Source organism: Vidua macroura, chromosome 9 (genome assembly GCF_024509145.1).
Source record: "Vidua macroura isolate BioBank_ID:100142 chromosome 9, ASM2450914v1, whole genome shotgun sequence".
Taxonomy (NCBI): domain Eukaryota; kingdom Metazoa; phylum Chordata; class Aves; order Passeriformes; family Viduidae; genus Vidua; species Vidua macroura.
Genome location: NC_071579.1, coordinates 31,509,198 through 31,532,342, shown reverse-complemented (window position 1 = coordinate 31,532,342; position 23,145 = coordinate 31,509,198). Strand labels below are relative to the sequence as shown.

General features: G+C 45.2%; 1 protein-coding gene across 1 annotated transcript in view; it reads right to left on the bottom strand.

Annotated features, from left to right (window-relative positions):
* PDE4B (phosphodiesterase 4B) overlaps positions 1 to 23,145 on the bottom strand; it is a 180,761-nt gene that overhangs the window by 138,085 nt on the left and 19,531 nt on the right. The window contains exons 2-3 of the mRNA XM_053985728.1: positions 21,614 to 21,722; positions 19,671 to 19,927 (exon numbers count right to left, since the gene is read on the bottom strand). Coding sequence (XP_053841703.1) covers positions 19,671 to 19,927; positions 21,614 to 21,655 — 299 coding nt within the window. The 5' untranslated portion in view covers positions 21,656 to 21,722. The remainder of the gene's footprint in view (positions 1 to 19,670; positions 19,928 to 21,613; positions 21,723 to 23,145) is intronic.

Below are 23,145 nucleotides of genomic sequence, written 5' to 3'. Positions count from 1 at the left end.
CTGGGATCAGATGAGCTCCATGACAGATGTTGCAGGGAATTAATGTGAATAACCCCAAACACCAGTGACTCCAAGCAATTAAAATCCCCAAGAACACTCTGGAGCTGTTGTTATTACTGCTTGGATTTAAATAAAAAAACAAACCAAAACCAACAAACAAACAAAATAGGAAATCTGCAGGATTCCAGAATTCTAAAGGAATGGGAAAGTAATGGATACATGGCTGTGTGAGGAAGGATTAAAAAAATTCACATTACTCAAAGTTTTCTGGTTCAATTCTCACACTCAACTGGTGCATATTTTGGGATTTAAAAGGTGGATCCTGCAAGAGGAAATTTAGGAAATGAACCAGTGAGATCCTGACGGATTTTCCTGGATTTTATTTCATCTTTTGATGGCTGTTTATGGTTTAAGCAGGGTAAGTGACCCTCAGAGGCAGCCCCAATCAGCTGTAATGGCACCCAAATCGACTGTTTGGGGTTAGGGATTGGTGGGGAGGGAAAAGAAGCCTCTCAGCCAGGATTCCCTCAGAAAAAAAAGGTGGAAAGGAGGGAGATTTGTAGCCAGCAAAAACTGTCTCCAAGCCTTTTCCAGGATTTAGCTCTGAGAGTGCCCTGCTCCAATCACCCTGAGCTGAGAGAGTGAAGAAAAAAACGTGTCCCGAAGGCTCTGAGGTGAGTTCCTGAGCTCTGAGATGAATTCCTGGGCTCTGAAATGTGTTCTGAGATGAATCCATGGGCTCAGAAATGAGTCCTGGAATCAGTTCATGGGGCCTGAAATGAATTGATGGGCTCTGGAATGAATTCCTGGGTTCTGAAATGAATTCATGGGGCCTGAAATGAATTCACAGGTCCTGAAACTAATTGATAGCCTCTGAAACGAATTCCTGGGTTCTGAAATGCGTTCCAAGATTAATTCATGGGCCCTGAGATGAATTTCTGAGTTCTGAAATGAATTCATGGGCCCTGAGATGAATTTCTGAGTTCTGAAATGAATTCATGGGCCCTGAGATGAATTTCTGAGTTCTGAAATGAATTCATGGGCCCTGAGATGAATTTCTGAGTTCTGAAATGAATTCATGGGCCCTGAGATGAATTTCTGGGCTCTGTCATGAATTCATGAGCTCTGAAATTATTCCATCGGTTCTGAAATGAGCTAATGGGCTACGAAATAAACTCACGGGTCACGAGCCGCAGTCCTGGGCTCTGCAGTGAAACCCCGGGCTCTCCCACACAAGCACACGGCGCCTGGGAAAGTTGCCGGCCGCTGCCTTTGTTCCCGGGAATAAAGGGCTGGATTCCTCCCGGAGAAGGGCGGCTGAACAAGGGCCGAGGCCCCGCACTAAACATCCCCCGCCTGCTTTTCCGCTCCATTCACCGCCGGGAGAACCCACGAACGACCCGCGCTCGTTCTCCCCACCTCAAACCACAGCTCCACTGGTTTTAAACCCGGTTTAAACCCAGTTCAAACCCGGCAGAGCTTACCATGTGTGTGCCACCGTGAAGCGACGGCGCTGGCGGATGCTTTTGTTCACCAGCAACTTTCTGAAAAAGCAGGGAGAGTTCCTGGGCGAGCTGCGAGGAGAAATCTTTGGCGACGTGGGTCTGTTCCCGGGCAGCTTGGGCAGCTCCAGCTCCAGGTGCATCTGCTCCTTGAAAGTCCTGATGTAAACCTCGGCCTCGGGAGTGGCCAGTTCCCGGGAAGGCTCCCTGGCCGTCATCGCTGCGGCGCTGGGCGAGCTGCGAGCGCTCAGGGATGGCCACGGGCGCGCATCCCCCGAGCGCCGGCGCTGGCAACGCGGAGCTGCCCCCGCTCATTCACCGGGCAGCATCCAGGGCGGGAGGAGCCGGCAGCGCTGCCACAAAGCCCCGGTTTTTCCTGGGAAGATGCTCCCGGTGTTGTTGTGGACGCTCATGAAAAATTAATCAGCCTCTGCTCCGGCATCCCCCCCACCTCCCCGAGAGGGAATAGCAGCGGGTTCTGGGTTTTCAGGATTCAGCTCCGGGAATCGCTCACTGCTCCAGCATCCCGCCCTGCCGAGCGGAACAGCGCTGGGATTTCAGGGATCAGCTCCGGGAATCGCTCACTGCTCCAGCATCCCGCCCTGCCGAGCGGAACAGCGCTGGGATTTCAGGGATCAGCTCCGGGAATCGCTCACTGCTCCAGCATCCCGCCCTGCCGAGCGGAACAGCGCTGGGATTTCAGGGATCAGCTCCGGGAATCGCTCACTGCTCCAGCATCCCGCCCTGCCGAGCGGAACAGCGCTGGGATTTCAGGGATCAGCTCCGGGAATCGCTCACTGCTCCAGCATCCCGCCCTGCCGAGCGGAACAGCGCTGGGATTTCAGGGATCAGCTCCGGGCACGGCGCATCCTGCGCGCCCCGCTCCGCCCGGCGCTCTCAGGCCGGGCTTTCATTGAGAATTAGTTTTGCCCGCACCGCGGTGGCTCCACCCAAGCCGCGCTCATTGGCTCGGGGTTATTTTGACAGCCGGACTCTGTCCTGCCCTGCGGGGAGCGTGGGACATCCCCAGGAAATTTTAAGGACCTGTCCAACATCCCGATGTTGCTCCCCGGCTCTGGGAGGGATGGGAGAGCGCTAAGAGTGGAGGTAACCGCTAAAAGGGAACAAAAACAAAGGCGAGGAAGTCTATTCTGCAGGAACAAAGCACGCAGGAATTCCTGCTCCATGGAAAGGCTCCATCGTCCTGGGATGCAGAGCCAAAGGGTCAAACCTCTGCCAAATCAAAGGATGGGGGAGCTGGCAGCTCCCTGCCAAGTTAATTCCAATAATTTTTAGAGTTTATGTATTTAAAAACAGAAAAAGCCCCACAGGGATTTTATCTCTGGATATAAACACCATGAAAGCAAATTCTACTTTGCCAAGGATAAAAAGCAACATCCAGGCAAAGAAGTTAAAGACAAGGAGTGTAAGAGCACAATAAATCCCTGAGGGAGGGGCACTTTTCACACTGATCAAAATAAGGTGGCCAAAAATGCAAATACAAGAAATGTTTTTAAATGAGGAGGAGACAGGAGAGCACGTGAGGGAAGTGCTCTGGTTGCACCAGGCAGGCATCAATTACACAGCAAATCCCTGTCCATTCCAGTGGGTTTTCCATCAAATATCCCAAAACTCTTGCCAGGAACACCAGCGTGCCTTCCTGAGCTTCCAGCAAAGCCTCATCGTAGAGAACTTCCTTAGAGAGGAGTTCCCAGACATCCCACCCAGCCTGCCCTGTGCCCTATTCCCAGTTATTAAAAACCAAAATAAACCAAAATATCTGCCCAAGCCTCGCTAAAGGCACTGGAACTGCAGAGAGATTTAATCCTGAGAGGTTCAGGCAGCAGCACAATGGGAATAGTGGATGATTTAGGAATTCTGACGTGGTAGGCTGGGATCTGTTACTCCACTGACAGGCAGGGAGAGACAAAGGGGGGCCCGGGAGCTGAAGGGGGAATCAAATCCACACAAATGCTTTGGAGTGGAATTCCCAACAGAAATAAAATCTGGAATTCCAAACAGAAACAAAAATGAAATTCCTAACAGAAATAAAAATGAAATTCCAGATAGAAATAAACAATGGAATTCCAAACAGAAATAAAAATGAACTTTGGAACTCTAACAGGACATTGGAGGGGGTTTGTGAGGATACATCTGCTATTGGAGAGATTTCCATGCCTTTTCCTAAAGCTTTTCAAAGGGCAGGCAGAACAGAGGGAAATCCCATTTTAAAAGCAATAAAACTGTTCTCCAAAGAGTCCATTAAGGAAGGGCTTCCCATCATTTGGCCATCCATAAATCAGTAATGAACTGGCAGCCCAGAGCCTGGACAAGGTCCTGTGCTGAGATGGGCAGAGAAATCCCAGAGAATGGAGCTGATGAGGAGGGAGAGGAGCCTGGTGGAGGAAGAAAGGCTCCATTCCCTTGGGAAAGCAGGAGAGGGAACACAGAGTGCCACCCATTGGAATGCCAGAGCTTCTCCCAGCTCAGCTTGCCTGGAGCACTTTGAAGGCTCATCCTGAGCACAGGAGATTCTTCCAGCACCTTCCAGCTCCTGGTGGCAATGGATCCACGCTTCCCTGACAAAACTCCCTGGGAAAGGTCCCAGCAGAGCTCTCCTGGAGTTCCAGCTCCCACCCTTCACGCTGCCAGCTCCTGGTGTTCCCCACACACAGAACCCTGCAGCCAACATCTCTGAATTCTCCATGGGTTTACAGCTTGGAGTTCTGGCCAGACACGCTGCTTCGCTCCAGGACGAGCCAAGAGGAGGCGAGAAGCAGACACTGGAGCTACCTGGCAGGAAAGCTGGGATCTGAAAATCCTGGCAGGAATTCCCTGTGTTTGCAGGGAATAGAGAGCACCCAGGGCATCAGAGCTTCTGGGGGGTCACAGAATCACGGAATGGTTTGGGTGGGAAGGGAACTTAAATCCCACACAGAGCCACCCCTGCCATGGCAGGGACACCTCCCACTGTCCCAGGCTGCTCCAGCCTGGCCTTGGGCACTGCCAGGGATCCAGGGGCAGCCACAGCTGCTCTGGGAATTCCATCCCAGCCCCTCCCCACCCTCCCAGGGAACAATTCCCAATTCCCAATGTCCCATCCATCCCTGCCCTCTGGCAGTGGGAGCCATTCCCTGTGTCCTGTCCCTCCCTGCCTTGTCCCCAGTCCCTCTGCAGCTCTCCTGGAGCCCCTTCAGGCCCTGCCAGGGGCTCTGAGCTCTGCCTGGATCCTTCTCCTCTCCAGGAGAGCACCCCCAGCTCTCCCTGGATCCTTCTCCTCTCCAGGTGAGCACCCCCAGCTCTCCCTGGATCCTTCTCCTCTCCAGGTGAGCACCCCCAGCTCTCCCTGGATCCTTCTCCTCTCCAGGTGAGCACCCCCAGCTCTCCCTGGATCCTTCTCCTCTCCAGGTGAGCACCCCCAGCTCTCCCTGGATCCTTCTCCTCTCCAGGTGAGCACCCCCAGCTCTCCCTGGATCCTTCTCCTCTCCAGGTGAGCACCCCCAGCTCTCCCAGCCTGGCTCCAGAGGGGCTCCAGCCCTGGGGCAGCTCCGGGGCCTCCTCTGGGCTCTCTCCAGCAGCTCCACATCCCTGTGCTCCAGGGCAGCTCTGCAGGTGGGGCCTCACCTGAGTGGGGCACATCCAGCCCAGTCTCACCCATCATCACTTCCAACCCTTCTCCCAGGGCTGTTTTCCATCCGTTCATCCCAAACCTGGATTGACCCTGGCTTACAAATGAACATGATTCCCTGAAGACCCCAGGAACACCCTGCACTGATCTGTCCATCCCCACAGACTACTGTCTGCAGCCCAAGATAACAATTCCCTCAGAGAAGGGGCAGAAATGCAGGAATTGTTGAGGAGGCGGAAAAGATGATTGAAGGAAAGTGCCTGGCAGGAAAATGAGACCACTTGGAAGAAAAAAGACAATTAAGGAAACTTTCAGAAGTTTAAATGCATTTGGGTGAGATTCCATCCCCGCTTCCCAACTCGCTGAAGAGCCTGGAAGTGCTGCAAGTTTCAATATATTTGGTTAAAATAACTGATAGGGTGAGAAACAACATTTCCAAGCCTGCAACTCCTCGTCATAAGCTGATCTTGAGTGTGCTGAGAGCAATTGCTAAGCAACAAGAACACATCATTCTTCTTCAGCAGCACCATTATTTTATTTACCTGTTCCCGAGTCCTGATAGCCAGGATGGAGTAAAACACCAGGGAAAAGGGAATTCTGAAGTGTCCTACACGCTCCAGTAGCCAAGGAAAAGCTTTTAGCTGACTTTTCACAGCGCTTTCAGCCAGGGGCAGAGCAACTGGAAAATTCTTCCTCAGAGCACATTGAGATAAAACCAGTCAGGAATTCATTCTCCTCTTGTACTCCAGCCACTGTTCCATCCATCCCAAGGGCTTCCCAAAAAGATTCCACTAACCACACAGCAAATTAATTACAGAAATTATTTCAAGGGACTGTGCTTTGCTGGTGCTACTTGGGCTTCTTTTTCCAAGCAAGGAAACCCAGGGGAAAACATATTTTTAATCAGTACAAAGTACGAAGTCTCCTTTTCCAGAAATCCTGCTTGACAGAATTCCCCCTTTAACAGGAAAAATAAAATCTTTATTAAACTTCCAAACAATCTGAAAATTAAGATTTTTCTTTATAAAATAAAAATCACAGATCCCCTCTGTGTGGTTTAATTGCTGCTCAGTAGTTTTTATTTAATCCATGGAATATCCATGTGCTCCTGGAGCAGCAGGGGCTGTTCCTTCATTACTTCTGGAATTACTTGGAAGGTCCCTCACACACAGCAGGGTGTGAGGTTTCCTTGGCTTAAATCAGGCCCAGGATTGGAAAGGTCAGAAGAGATGGACAATTCCAAACATTTATAAAAGCTGGGGATGCACAAGGGAAGGATTCAACCCCTTCAAATCCCTTTTAGACTAAAATTAGACCACATTTGATGGACAAAAACCCCATTACTGGGCCAGGACATGATGGGATTTCACAGCACTGTCCCTACTTAACGTGGATTTCTGCCAAATGGGTTGGGAAAGGATCCATGATGGATTTCCAGGAGAGAAATTCCAGGAGCCAACCAGCTCCATTAGCTCTAGGAGAGATGAACATGAGCCTGAAGAGAGAGCAGAGAAATCAGCCAAAGCTCATTCCCAGTAGGAAATAAAAGGAAAAGAGGAATGTCTGGGTTTGGGGAAGGGTGGGAAAACGAGATTTTGAGGAAAAGCAAACCAAGCTAAGGCAGGAAAAAAACCCTATAAAAACAATAACTTTTTCTTGCATGAAACCAACACAGAGACTGGAGAGAAAAAAAAAGAAGGAATGAGAGAGCAGAGAATATGGGAATTGTCATTTGTACTGGAAAATAACTGGGTTACAGAGCCAGCAGCAGAGCACGGAATAAATCTGTGGTGGAAATGTCACAGCACTGACAGGGATGTGATCCCCAGCTCAGCCCCTGAGGCAGCAGCTGGAGCTGCCAGGATGAGGCAGCACCAGGAATAAATCACAGCAACCCCGGCAGTGGAGACAGGCAGAGACGAAGAAAAAGGATCAGAGAGAGAAATGTCTGGAGCAAGACAAGGAAAACATCAAGGAACGGGGAGCTGGAGGAGGGAAGCAGCCAGGAGAAGAGAATCCTTGAATGTGGAACTGGAAGTGGATTGAAACGTCAGGATAGGGAATGACAGGCGAGGCTTGGAGTGAGAGCAGTGGCTGTGAGCAAAGAGAGGGGAAGGAGGCAGGGATGTGGGAAGGGGAGCTGGGAGCAGCTCTGCGAAAAGCTGGAGAACATTCCCAGGAAATCCAAGGAGCTGCAGGGAAGGATGTGTTTGTGGTACAGAACCCTTTGTGGGTGGGAACCCACAAAGAACCCACAAAGAACCCACAAAGAACCCTTTGTGTACAAACCCCTTTGTTTGTGGGACCTCTGCAGGGATGGAGCAGCTCTGGAGACACAACAGGAGCGGAGAAAAAGGGAAAAGAAAGGAGAGGAGCAGGGAAGGGGCTGACATGAGAGGAAATGATACAAAATAGAATTCATTCCCCCCTTATTTCCCTTCCATCACATCCAAGGGCTGCCCTGTGCCCATCCCAGGTGACTGCCACTAATTCCAGCAGGGACAGACCACTCCTAGTTAATTCCATTCCATCCTAGTCCCAGTTTTACTTTAGCTCCCTCAGAGTTGCAGCAAATCTGCTTCTAGGCTTGACCTAAACACCCCACTGGCATTTTAACCATCCCACCCAACTCTGGGGGGTTAAACTGGTGATTCTGTCTGGAAAACAGGAATTCACCATTGGAATTTGAGCTGCACTGGATCAGCCACATCACAACACCCAAACCAAAGCCAGGGTTTAACAGGAACAAAAATGGAACAGCAAAGAAATGCTGGGGAGCATCATCCCCTTATCTGTGAAGAGGTGCTGCTGATGCTTCCCAGAGATGAAGGGGATGTCCCTGGATCCCTGGCAGTGCCCAAGGCCAGGCTGGACAGGGCTTGGAGCAGCCTGGGACAGTGGCAGGTGTCCCTGCCCATGGCATGAGATCAGAAGATCCTTAAAATCCCTTCCAAGCCAAGCCAGTCTGGAATTCTACAGAATAAAAAAATCTCCAACCCCGCCTTAACCATCCCTTTTTAACAGAAGGCTGAACAAATCCCAGGAAAATCTTTCCAGCCCAAAAGCAGAAGGTTTCATGGTGTTCAGCTGGTCAATTTTTAAGGAAAAAAAAAAAAAATCCCCCAAAACCACCTGCCTTTGCAGCTGCTGCCTCACAGGCTGAGCTGCTAAAAGATGGCTTCACAACAGAAAACTGGAAATTACATGTTTAAGGATTTTCCTTCTCCTTCCCTGAAAGTTTCCTGCAGCAAGACAAGCAGGAATCCATCCCTAATTACAGGTTTAAATGACAAATTCCCCACGTTTGAGAGGCAAAAAAAAAAAAAATTAATAACAATCCACTGTTATTTAGATTCCTGTTGGGAGATAAGGTTGTTTTATATCTAGTGGTTTAAAATTATCCACTCTGGATCTCCATTCCCACAGATTTAGGGGGCCCTGGAATTTCTGGGAAGGGAATTTTTGGTTGAGAAACCAACCAAAAACTGAACAAAACCAACCAAAAACTGAATTAAACCCTAAGTTTTCCAGTATTAAAACACCCAGAATCTCAACAAGGCCAAGAAGGCCCAGAATAATTCCCAGATCAGTCCCAAAAAAATCAATTCCATCTTTAGGAACTATTCCCTGGGAAAAGGGAGTGGTTGGGTGCTCAATCTGCTCACCCTGAATTAATCCCCAACGTCAGGCAGGCCCTGCTTCTGTCTGAGCTGAGCTTTACGAGGTGTTCCCTGGCACAGGAAAATGATTTGCATTCAGAACACGCATGAAGGCTTTGGGAAGAACAGCAAACCCGGTGCCTTCCCGTTTGTCCTAACCTGGATTTGGAACAGTTTTTTCCCATATTAAATCCCCCACAAAACACAATTTATCTGCCAAAAAAATACAATTTTATACCACGCTGCGATGCCCTTTTGTCTTACAGGTATTTCTGCTGTTCCCTCCTAGTAACTGGGAATAAACTGATATTTATAAATTCATTAGAAATTTATTTCATTTAGATTTTATTATCAAATTATATAAGCCACCAGGGCGTGATGTAAGAAGGGAATTTGCTTAGCAACTTGGGATTGTGCCTGATTTATTCCCAGAGAACACTGAAATGCCTTCTATATATCCAGAGTGAGTAATCCCATATGTCAGAGCAATCTGTATTAATTGTGATTATTTCCTCATTTCACAGCTATAGATTACAGAAGGTATTTGCAATATATTACCAAAAAAAAAAAAAAAAATCCATTTATTCCTCACAGGCAGAGGCCTCCAGGTGACTCCAGAGAAAGGAGAAGCCAATGGAAAAAATCTGAAAATTTCGTATATCCTGATGAGAAAAGGCTTTGTGTTAATACAGAGATGGAGAGGGAAAATTCCTTCCTGGGAAGGTTTTTCCATTCCTGGCAGGATTTAAAAGCTCTGTGGATGTGGCACTTGGGGACACAGATGGATCTGATGACCTCAGAAGCTTTTCCAACCTAAACAATTCCAGGATTTTTTAATAAAACAACAAATACGAAAAAAAAAAAAAAATCCAAAATATTGCTCTGTCATTTCTTGGTGCTCCCAGATAATCCTCTGGATCTAATCCAGACACCCACTTTGCCCAGCCATTTTTGCATCCTGCCATGGATTTCTGTGGAAAACTGCCCAAAAAAGGGACAAAAAAAGGAATTTTGGAGCACCCTCCTCTTCCTTGCCATAAAAGGACTGAAATCATCTTCACCAGCCCACAAATTTCACTGATATGGGTCCCACAGTGGCTGAGGAACAGAAAATTCCACCATTCATCCAAAGTTTTGTATTTTCCTCCTGCTTTTCCAGACTTCCAGTTGCTTTACAGAAATAATCCCAGTTTCATTCCAGTTATTTTATTTCTTTGTGTCTCAGATCACCTCCCCCTTATCAGCTCCCTCGGATTAACCAGAATTAGGGTTACAAAGTGGATTTTTTTTACAGCTAGTTTTCCCGAAGGAATTCCAGGCAAAACTCACAACATTCCCTGCTCAACAACTTCCAGCTTTGCCAGTGCCTCACGTTTTGGAGCTGGGAAAGAGCAGGATTTGCTCGGCTGTCAGAATTCCCAGAAAGCTTTGTCCATTAATTAAAGGAATAAATCCACAGCCAAAACTCCTCGAGAGCAGCTCCGTGCCACTGCCAATAAAAACAGGGTCAGGGAGGAGGTGGCTGGGGCCTGGCCAAGCAAAACAGAAATTCCATGATTTTTTAAGGGATAAAAGGTCTCCAGTGCTGGGTAAAAAGCCTCTGGAGCTGGGGGGAGGCAGCAGCACGGGACAATCCTGCATTCCCAATCCTCTGCTTCATTCCAGGGATGTTCCCAAGGTTCTCCAGGCCTCTGCTCCAAATATTCCAGCAGGGAATCACCACAAAAGGCAAATCTGGAAATATTGCAGCTGGAGGTACTGAAAACACATCAGGAAAGGTCCAAAGGCATCACAGCCCCCAGGGCCAGGTGGAGATGGACCAAGAGGAATTCGGGAAACTGAGGCAGCAACCTGGCCACAAGTGTTTAAAAATGGGATTTATAGGTGGATTTGGGGGAGTTTGGCTTGGGAAACCACAAAATCATGGAATCAGACAATCACTAAGGTTGGAAAAGACCTTTAGGATCAGCAAGTCCAACCCTCAGCCAGCACCACCTCCAAGTCCACCACTGACCATGTCCCCAGGTGCTATGAAGCAAAAATTGAATTAAACCAACCAAAAGGTGAACTAGAATAGCCAAAAATTGAACTAAACCAACCAAAAAGTGAATGAAAATAACAAAAAGCGGAACTAACTGAACAAAAACTACACAAAACCAGCCAAATCCTGACCTAAAATAACCAGAAACTGAAGAAAACCAACCAAAACCTAAACAAAACCAATCAAATTCTAAACAAGACCAACAAAAAAATTGAAAAAAATCATAAAACTGAACAAAACCAACCAAAAATGGACAAAACAACCAAAAACTGAACTAAACCAATCAAAAATTGAATAAAACAACCAAAAACTGTATGAAACCTACCAAATCCTGAACAAAAGCAACCAAAACCTGAACAAAACCAATCAAAACCTGAGCAAAATCCATCAAATTCTGAATAAAAACAACGAAAAATTGAACAAAACCAACCAAATCCCGAACGAAACCAATGAAAAACTGAACTAAACCAAAAACTGAAGAAAACCAACCAAAATGAAACGAAACCACTAAAATTTGGAACAAAACCGAGCAGAAACTGAACGAAAGGAGCCAAAAACTGAAGAAAACCAAGCAAAAACTGAACAAAAAGAACCAAAAACTGAAGAAAACCAATGGAATGATGGAATCATGGAAGGGTTTGGGGTGGGAGGACCCATAAAGCTCAGCTCACCCCAAAGCCCAGCCTAGGACACTCCCAGGGATTGGTTGGGAAAACCCATAAAGCTCAGCTCACCCCAAAGCCCAGCCTAGGACACTCCCAGGGATTGGTTTGGAGGACCCATAAAGCTCAGCTCACCCCAAAGCCCAGCCTAGGACATTCCCAGGGATTGGGTTGGAGGGCCCATAAAGCTCAGCTCACCCCAAAGCCCAGCCTAGGACATTCCCAGGGATTGGGTTGCGAGGGCCCATAAAGCTCAGCTCACCCCAAAGCCCAGCCTAGGACATTCCCAGGGATTGGGTTGGAGGGCCCATAAAGCTCAGCTCACCCCAAAGCCCAGCCTAGGACATTCCCAGGGATTGGGTTGGAGGGCCCATAAAGCTCAGTTCACCCCAAAGCCCAGCCTAGGACATTCCCAGGGATTGGGTTGGAGGACCCATAAAGCTCAGCTCAGTCCAAAGCCCAGCCTGGGACATTCCCAGATATTGGTTTTGAGGGCCCATAAAGCTCAGCTCACCCCAAAGCCCAGCCTGGGACATTCCCAGATATTGGTTTAGAGGGCCTGTAAAGCTCAGCTCACCCCAAAGCCCAGCCTAGGACATTCCCAGGGATTGGGTTGGAGGACCCATAAAGCTCAGCTCACCCCAAAGCCCAGCCTAGGACATTCCCAGGGATTGGTTTTGAGGGTCCATAAAGCTCAGCTCACCCCAAAGCCCAGCCTAGGACATTCCCAGGGATTGGTTTTGAGGGTCCATAAAGCTCAGCTCACCCCAAAGCCCAGCCTAGGACATTCCCAGGGATTGGGTTGGAGGACCCATAAAGCTCAGCTCACCCCAAAGCCCAGCCTAGGACATTCCCAGGGATTGGTTTAGAGGGCCTGTAAAGCTCAGCTCACCCCAAAGCCCAGCCTAGGACATTCCCAGGGATTGGTTTTGAGGGTCCATAAAGCTCAGCTCACCCCAAAGCCCAGCCTAGGACATTCCCGGGGATGAGTGCCCTGGAGCAGCTGAGCCCCAGCAGGTTCTGCAGGTGAGAACAAAGGGGGTTTGCTCTTTCCCTGGAGATGAGTTATCATTAGTCAGAAAATCCTGTCAACCTCGTGTCTGATTCAGCTTTTCCATCGACCCTATTTCCATAATTTTCATTTATTTTCTCTGCCAGCGAGGGTGAAGTTTGAAGAAAATATTTCAGAAGCTTCGTTGTCTTCTGCTGATTAACAGTGACTCATTTCTTCCCCTTCCACACACATCCCAAGCTGTCTTTCTGCACTCAGGATTGAGGTGTATAATTAACATTGAATCATTAAAAACCTTTTTTCTGTGTGCTTCTGTCTTCAACCACTTTTATCTCCAGGCAAAACCCTGCAGCTCCGAACTTACAGGCTCATCCTTAATAAAATTATTGGGATCACTTTGCAATTCACACAAAAAGGGGATGTTATTTGGAGTAACTGGAGTAAAATTCAATGAATTCAATAAATGGTGAGGAATTAAAAGATTAGGTGGCAACAACAAAATTAAAGTTGTGGACAACAAGTGATTTTGAAATAACCATAATTTTAATTCCTGACCTATGATTAATCCATCTTAAAATTCCTCTGGGTAACTACACCTCATATTAATCATAGTTCTTTTATTTAGGCCTCCAAGAAAACATAAAAATAAAGTTTTTTGAAGCTGCAAGAGCTTCAGAAACTGATGGCACCAGCCAAAATCCAAATGTAGGCAGACAAAACACTTCTCTGGGTATTTTTAGCTGAGAAATAACAGCAGAGTTAAGTCAGAGAGAGCAAAATCACCTTTTTTTCCCAGGGTTTTTTTTTGGGATAGCTTGGCATCTGGAATGACACAGCAGCGGCGACCTTGGGATATTTGGCCTGCCCACGTTTTTTTGGACAGAAAGGATTTTTGGGATTTATTTTGATAGAAGATCTGCGGGATTTGGGGTGGGATGTCAGATGTGACCCCTCAAAGCCCTGAGTGCCACACACGGCCGTGGCTGGGGCTTATGGCTCTGACTGAGCCTCAATTCCACGTGGGAATGACCCCATCCCAACCAAGGACATTCCCTGTGGGAACACCTCAGAACATTGGGAATAACCCAACCCAACCAAGGATATCCCTGTGGGAACACATCAGAACACTGGGAATGACCCCATCCCAACCAAGGATATTCCTGTGGGAACACCTCAGAACACTGGGAATAACCCCACCCAACCAAGGATATTCCCTGTGGGAACACCTCAGAACACTGGGAATAACCCCAACCCAACCAAGGATATTCCCTAAAGGAACACTACAGAACTTTGGGAATAACCCCATCCTAGCCCCAGCAGGGATGTGGGATATTTATTCCCTGTGGGAACACCTCCCAGCATGAGGGAACAGCAGATTTAATGGGAGTTGTTCCCGGAATTCCCCATGGCCATTTCCTCCTCTGGTCTCTGAGGAGTTCAAATGGCAGCAACGAGGCCGAAATCCAAGGAATTTCCTCTTCCCACACCAAGCAAGGCCCTGCTTCCCACTCTGGGGATTCCAAATGGATTTAAGCTCTAATTTTTATGATCCACCTGCAGGTAATTCAGGGGCTCTCATCTCCCAGCAACATTCCCAGCTTCTCCCACTGTTTTGAGGGATCCCAGCTCTCCGAGATGCCACCAAATCCCAAGTTCATTCCCAGAAAAAAACCCTGAACAGACCCAGAAATATTTCCATGGACTGAAAACAAAATCCCAGAGCAGAAAATCCCTCATGGATGTTCCAAGATTTCTCCAAGACATCTCTGATATTGTTGGGGAACTTCAGAAAAACCCCAGGAATTCTGAGTTTCCACAGACAATTCCCAGAAACAGCAAGGAATAATTAAAACCTCTTTTCCCTGCAGATTATGGGATGTTCTGAGGAACACCACTGAGCTCCTTTTCCAAGGTAAGGAAAAGTCCCCCAGAAATGCAGAGCAGGCTTTTGAAATCCAGGAGAGATGTTCAATCAGAATAATTGATCCTGCTCATTAGCACAGAAACTGATGGGATTTATGGAAATTATCCATATCTTGAAGCAGGTGATGTCCATTCTGTGATTTAAATATCAGTATAAAAATAAAAACCCTCATTTTAAGTATTTTTCCTCCAGGTTTTTTGTTTTTCACACCACATGAGAAGCCAGCTCATCTTTTTTTTTTTCCCCTATTCCAAGCTTGCAGCACATTCCTTCAGTTCTTATCTCTTGGAATTTGAAATTTTCTAAGAATTAAAACTCCAATTTCTCAGGGTATTGTCACAAGGTTGGGAACAGCATTGAAAAAAACAAAAGAAAATTTAAAAAAACACCAAAACCACATTTCTCCAAAACATTGTCTCCTTCTGAATTTTGAGGATTCATCCTGCAGTTCCTGTTGCAGCTTCCCAAATACTTCTTTTCATCCATGGGATATGGAAGGAGCATCAGCTTGGTTTCCCAGCCTGATTCCAGCTTTGTTATCCCTAATTCTCCATGCAAATCTCATCCCCTTTATCATCCTAACTTCCCTTATCTGCCCCTCAATTAATCCCCACTTATCTATCCCTCAGTTCATTCCCATTGTATCAATCCCCCAATTAATTCCCATTTGATCAATCAATCCCCCGATTAATCCCCACTTTTCTATCCCTCAATTAATCCCCATATTATCAATCCCCCAATTAATTCCCATTAGATCAATCTCTCAATTAATTCCCATTTTATCAATCCCCCATTTAATCCCCATTTTATCAATCCCCAATTCGTTCCCATTTTATCAATCCCCATTTAAATCCCATTTTATCAATCCCCCAATTAATTCCCATTTTATCAATTCCCCAATAACAATTCCCCCATTTAATTCCCATTTTATCAATCCCAAATTCGTTCCCATTTTATCAATCCCCATTTAATTCCCATTTTATCAATCCCCCAATTCATTCCCATTTTATCAATTCCCCATTTAATTCCCATTTTATCAATTCCCCCATTTAATTCCCATTTTATCAATCCCAAATTCATTCCCATTTTATCAATCCCCCATTTAATTCCCATTTTATCAACCCCCATTTAATTCCCATTTTATCAATCCCCAATTCATTCCCATTTTATCAATCCCCCGTTTAATTCCCATTTTATCAATCCCCAATTCATTCCCATTTTATCAATCCCCCGTTTAATTCCCATTTTATCAATCCCCAATTCATTCCCATTTTATCAATCCCCCGTTAAATTCCCATTTTGTCAATTCCCAAATCATTCCCATTTTATCAATTCCCCAATAACAATTCCCCCATTTAATTCCCATTTTATCAATCCCCAATTCATTCCCATTTTATCAATCCCCAATTCATTCCCATTTTATCAATCCCCATTTAATTCCCATTTTATCAACCCCCATTTAATTCCCATTTTATCAATCCCCAATTCATTCCCATTTTATCAATCCCCATTTAATTCCCATTTTATCAATCCCCATTTAATTCCCATTTTATCAATCCCATTTAATTCCCATTTTATCAATCCCCATTTAATCCCCATTTTATCAATCCCCAATTCATTCCCATTTTATCAACCCCCATTTAATCCCCATTTTATCAATCCCCCGTTTAATTCCCATTTTATCAATCCCCAATTTAATCCCCATTTTATCAATCCCCATTTAATTCCCATTTTATCAACCCCCATTTAATTCCCATTTTATCAATCCCCATTTAATTCCCATTTTATCAATTCCCCCAATGCATTCCCATTTTATCAATCCCCATTTAATTCCCATTTTATCAATCCTCAATTCATTCCCATTTTATCAATCCCCGTTTAATTCCCATTTTATCAATCCCCATTCATTCCCAGCAGCCTCCCAGGCAGGACGAGCTGGCTCTGGCTGAAGGCAGAATTCCCGAGGAAGGTTTGGAGTAACCCAGTGCCCAAAATTATCCCGAATTTCGGGCTGATTTAGCTCTTAGCGCTGTTTTTAATTTGCTGCCCACCACCACCATCTGGAGAACAACGGGAGTACTACAGGAGTAGAGACTGAGTAGATTTTTCCCAGTTCCAGGAAGGTTTCCAGGTGGATGTGGGGAATAGGACCAATCCCTTCATATTTTCCTTACAGATTCTCATCTTCAGGCTTCACAATAAAATGATTCCAGAAGAAAAGAGCCATAAATGAGGGATAATAAGGCAGCAAATAGATATTTTAATGAAGTATTTATTGCCATATCCTAAATATTTACCTGCCTCTCTAATCCCTAAAAAAGTGCATTCCAATATTTAATATTAAACCAGATCAACTCCTCATGGAATTCTTAAATCCTTGATTTCCTCACGCTTTGGGGTTCACCATAAATCCCATTTTTGTTTCAACATCAAAATTTGCTGCAAACCCTTCAAAATATCCAAATATCGCCCACACACCTGAGGGAAACATGGAGAAATGGTGGGAATGAGCTGCCAATTCTAACCCAGGAGATGCTAAGGAGCAAAAAAATTGGGAAAAAACTCTTCTGGATGCTCCAAGTGCAGCTACAAATTTATTCTTCACACCCTCACTCTTCCCTCCTGCCTGGATTGCCTATCACAAAGCTGGAGTCAGAAAATATGGAGCAAGACTGGGGAAACATTTGAACAACTTGGATGAAAATAGGGACAAAAATTGTGGAGGAGAAGCTTGGAAGACTTCTCCACTCAGACTGCCACCTGAAGATCTCTATCCCATATTCCTCCTGCCTTGCAGGATCCATAAAAGCTGTTTTGGGGGAATATTTCCTTCCTTTTCCACAGAAAATTATTACATCACACCTGGTTTGGAATTTCTGCTTTGGGATTAGCTTCCCTTATTTTTTTTGGCTGTCTCCAGAAACATCTTCCATGTTTTAGCCACTATTTTTCTCCTTCAAATCTTCAATTAATTTGGGTTTTGTATCACTAATAAGCACTGAACTTGCAGCTCTGTTGGATTTCTATCCCAAATCCATGATCTTCTCCAACCTTAACATTCCATGATTCCATGGCTGTGCTCCTGAGAGGGTGGCAGGCCCTGAGTCATTGGGAATTCTGTAGGGAAGAACTGCCTGGAATGGGGCAGAGCTCAGTGCTCACCTGCTCCAGAACCCTCAATGCCTAAAACTTCAATAAAAAATGGGAATGTTCAGCCCAGTTCTTGTAGGATCAGCCAATGTAAGTGGATAGGGAGGTGAGGATTAGGACTGAAATTAAAAAATGGGATTTTTAAACCCAGTTTTTATAGGATCAGCCAGTGTAACTGGATAGGGAGATGAGGATTAGAATGTCAATAATAAATGGGAATGTTCAGCCCAGTTCTTGTAGGATCAGCCAATGTAAGTGGATAGGGAGGTGAGGATTAGAACTGAAATAAAAAATGGGAATTTTAAGCTCAGTTTTTGTAGGATCAGCCAATATAAGTGCTCAGGAAGCTGAGGATGATGCAGAAAGAGGAGCTGGGACATAGATGCATCCCAGTCACACCAACAATTCCAGTTCCCGTGGAAAACCGGGAATTTTCAGCACTACAGAAACAGCAACAACCCGAGCAGGGCTGTCAGGAAAATCCACACGCACGGATTCTGCTGGAGCGGAACAGAGGAGCAGCGATGCCCTCTTGTGTTCCAAGGGATAAATCCATGACAAATCCCTGGCAATTCCTCCCAAACCATGGACAGAGGCACATTCCAAGCTCAGAGTGAATCCATCCTTCCGAGCCCAACCTGTGGAAAGGCTCCCGCTGTCAGGAGTGCAAATTCCAGCCCACAAAAGGGAACATCCACACAATGCTCACAAAGGTGAGCCAACCCTTTCATTGCCAAAATTCCCAACCCATCTGAAATTAGGGAACTCGTTTGGTTGCATTTATCCCAGCAATTAATCACAAAACCTGGACAAAAGCTCCTGCAATTCCTCTATCTCAGCTATTGCAGGGCAGTTTAGAAATCCTATTTTCAGCAGGAAAACTCTTTCCAAAGGACTTTAACAAATGGATCTGGGATGTCCTCTAGAGCTGTTCAAATGGAAAGTGCTGAGCTTGACAAAAACACAGATTCCAACTTGGAATAATGATGGGAACATGAAGCAGCAAACGGAGCCAAGAGAGGAAAGTTTAGAATCTAAAGCCAATCCTAAACCCAAGTGCGAGCACAGAATTTAAGGTGCAATTAATACAACCTCAATATTCCCAGGAAAAGCACAACACACATCCTTATTTTGCCATAAAATCCAGTTCCAGCACAGGAACACCCAAGGCTTTGCCTTCCTCCTCTCCCTCTGGATTAATTCCCTTGTTTTGGCACTTGACAGCAGTTCCAGCTTTGGATCTCACCTCGGAGCAACCCCCTTGTAATCAGCTCTCTGATGGTTTCTTGGGACTTACCTCGAGCTCATGGGATCCTCTCCAGTTGTACAAATGCAGAGAGAGCTGAGCTCAACCAACACCCAGACTCCAGCTTAGGAACATGAGCCAGCAAATGGAGCTGAGAGTGGAGCATTTATAAACTAGAACCTAAAACCGACTCTAAACCCGAAGTTGAGAGCACGGAATTTAAGGCCACGCTAACGTCACCTCAGTATTGCCATGACAAGCAGGACACACATCCTTATGTTGCCATAAAGCCCAATTCCAGCACAGGAAAACTCCCCTCTCCCTCTGGATTAATTCCCTTGTTTTGGCACTTCACCCCAGTTCCAATTTTGGAATTCACCTTGGAGCAACCCCCTTGTAATCAGCTCTCTGATGGTCTCTTGGGGATTTATCTCCAGCTTAACTTTAGATCCCAGTGGGGTTTTTCCAGGCCTTTTTCCTCACACAGGGATGGGAAACATCCAGAGAGTCAGAGCCTCTTCCTCAAGCCTTTGTGGGAGAGTTTAGCACCATCCTGAACTCGTGTGGGTGCAATGTTAGGAACACAAATCCTCTGGTTGAGACCAGAATCAAGTTTCGAGAGAGGTTTTTAACCAAGTAGAATTTCAAAAAAAACATAAAAACAATTTGTTTTATAAACTTATATCCACGATACAACAACTGATAGAGACTGATTAATCAGATTAATATATATGAGATAATCAGATGTTAGTTTATAATAAAAAAGAAAGGAAAAAGCCAATTTGGAACCAGAAAAGGAGCAAACGAATCCATTAATTACTAAAAGCAGAATGAAATGAGACTTACCAGTCGTGGTAGGTGGTGATGGCGATGCTGGGAGGTGGCAGCAGGGGCAGGGTGGTGGGTCTGCATACGATGTCCCTGTCAGGTGTCCTGATGTCCCTGTCAGGTGTCCTGGCCCTCTCCGTCTGCCGCTGGGCCAGCGGGGGCAGCTGCAGGTTGCCCGAGCAGCACCGGCGGCCCCGCCACAGGTCAATGCCCAGGGCGTGGCTGGAAGTGCTGTAGGATTTGCTGAGCCCACATTCCAGGTAATCCAGGGAGTTCTGCAACAGAGAGGCCTCTGAGATTCCTGAATTCTGGAAACAAAGGATTTCCTCCACCAGGGTGAAGCACATTCGATTCTCCAGCCAGAACTATCCCAGGAGATGAGAACTCCACAACTCCAGAACTAAATTTTACAAATTCTTTCCTCCACATGGAAAAAACTCAATTCTTCAGCCAGAACTATCCCCGGAGATGAGAACTCCACAACTCCAGAACTAAATTCTATTATTTCCTCCACAAGGGTAAACCACACTCAATTCTTCAGCCAGAACTATCCCACAACTCCAGAACTAAATTCTACAAACAATTACTTCCACGAGGATAAAACACAATTCTCCAGCCAGAACAATATCAGGAGAACTCCCCAACTCCAGAACTAAATTCTACAAATTATTTCCTCCACGAGGGTAAACCACACTCAATTCTCCAACCAGAACTATGCCACAACTCCAGAACTGAATTCTACAAAAGATTTCCTCCATGAGGGTAAAATACAATTCTCCAGCCAGAACTATTCCAAATGAGAACTTCACAAGTCCAGAACTAAATTCTGCAAGCAAATTCTTTCCTCCATGAAGGTAAAACTCAATTCTCGAGCCAGAACTATCCCAGGAGTTGAGAATTCCACAAGTCCAGAATTAAATTCTGCAAATTAATTACTTCCTCCACAAGGATAAACCACACTCGGTTCTTCAACCAGAACTATCCCACAACTCCAGAACTGAATTCCACAAATTATTTCCTCCACGAGGGTAAACCACACTCAGTTCTCCAGCCAGAACTATGCCACAACTCCAGAACTAAATTTTACAAACAAAGGATTTCCTCCACGAGGATAAAACTCAATTCTCCAGCCAGAACCATCCCAGGAGATGAGAACTCCACAAGTCCAGGACTTGGCACGGCCTGATTGCTCTGCTTTTTATTTTATCACCACCAGTGCTCTTGGAAATTCACACTCTGGTGAGAGGGGTCTCATTATCAGACAGTCACAGAGTCATTAAGGTCAGAAAACACCTCCAAGGTCATTAAGCCCATGGAGCTGTGCAAAACTTGGGAAGAGTGGGAAACAGCATTTATTTATTGGAGAAGTGCTCCGAGATACACAAACCCTCATTTTCCACTCTTTTCTCACACATTCCAAGTGATTTCCCATTTTTTGGGAGCCCTAGGACAAAAGCAGCCAATTAAGGCTTCAGGGCATCACTGCAAAGAGAGACAATTCCCCAGGAATGGGATCTGGAGTTGAATTCTTAGGGAATGCTGATGATGATTAGGGTAATAATGAAATAAAAAGTGCATCACCACAGCAGGTGCTGAGCTGCTGAAACACTGAGATATTTCCACATAAAAAAGGTGAGATCCAGAGCAAATATTCCACAAATCCCAGCAGCATTCCCTGCTCCCTGCCCACACCACACTGCCCAAAGAGCACCAGAGCAAAAAAACCTGCACAAAACTCCTCCGAACCTTCCCAGGCTTGAGCTGCTCATTTTTAATGTGCTGCTTTTATTTTCTTCTTCCTATCTAAAAACCCTCCAAGATTATCCATCAGCAATCAAAGCCAAACCAGTTTATATTTACCAAAGAAGACAAAATCAATTTTTAGCTCATCTTCACAATGTAAAAAAAAAAAGGAAAAGGAAAGAAAAATAAGGAAAAATAAACCTTCAGCAGGAACTCACCTCATCTGCAGTCACTGTCATGACACTTCTGCTTTTCTTCATTATCAAGTTGCAAGTGCAGCCCAGGATAAAAAACTTCAGGTAAACAGAAATTCTTCAGAGGGGCAACCTGAAAGAAAAGAAATTGTTATATATTTCTATTTATAAACACACATACATTATATATTTATATAATTAAAATTTAAAATATATGTATATAATTCTAGATATAATTATGTAATTATATATTAAAATTAATGTCTATGAATATGTATGAGTTATTTAGATATAATTATATATAATATATAATTATGCACACAAATATATAAATTATCTATTATATATTGCTTATATATTTTAAAATTCAAATATATATTGAATTAGATATAATTATATATTATATATTATATAATTGTGTATAGATTATATAATTATATATAGTATAATTATGTATATAAATATGTAACAAATTCTTATATATATATCAATATATATTTCTATATATTTCTGTAAATTTATATATTTATATATATAATTATATATGTATATATTCGATATTAATTGTATTAATTATATGCTAATTAACATTATTATAGAAATCTATCTATAATTTTGGTATATAAATGTTTAGATATTTTTGAACACTAAACGGGGTTTGATAACAAATACACCACTAAATTCCCAGCTGGTTTATTCCTGGCTGCCCATGAGGAGAAAATTCTGGAATTTTTAAGGCTGGGGAAGATTTTTAGGCTCACCAAGTGCATCCCTCAAGCAGCCCCACTGTGTCCCCAGGTGCCACCCCACAGCAGCGCTGCCTCCCTGCAGCTGCTTCCCACTCTCATCCCAAGTTTTGCAGGGCTCCAGGGATTCACTTTTCCTGAGCACCAGGCTGCATCTCCTCAATCCTCGCTGATTTTCATGGAAAACCATCTCCAGTCTGCTGGGAAGGCACAAACCCCTGCTGGGCACATTAAAACTGAACAAGTCACGCCCTGGGTGACTTGTGGTTCGGAGGAGTTTTGTGCAGGTTTTTTTGCTCTGGTGCTCTTTGGGCAGTGTGGTGTGGGCAGGGAGCAGGGAATGCTGCTGGGATTTGTGGAATATTTGCTCTGGACCTCACCCTTTTTATGTGGAAATATCTCAGTGTTTCAGCAGCTCAGCACCTGCTGTGGTGATGCACCTTTTATTTCATTATTACCCTAATCATCAGCAGCATTCCCTAAGAATTCAACTCCAGATCCCATTCCCTCGTGGGGTTAGGGTTAGGATTAAGGTTAGGATTGGGATTAAGGTAGGACCTGCACAGCCCCCAGGGTTACAGTTAGGACAGGATCTGCACCACCTCAGGATGGGTTTAGGATCAGAGTTAGGGTTAAGATTAAGGTTCGAGCAACTGTACAGCCCCAGGGTGGGTTTAAGGTTAGGATTAGGGGTAGGTTTGGGGTTAGTGTAAGGGCAGGACCTGCAGAACCCTTAGGGTGGGTTTAGGGTTAGGATTAGGGGTAGGTTTGGGGTTAGTGTAAGGGCAGGACCTGCAGAACCTCAGGGTG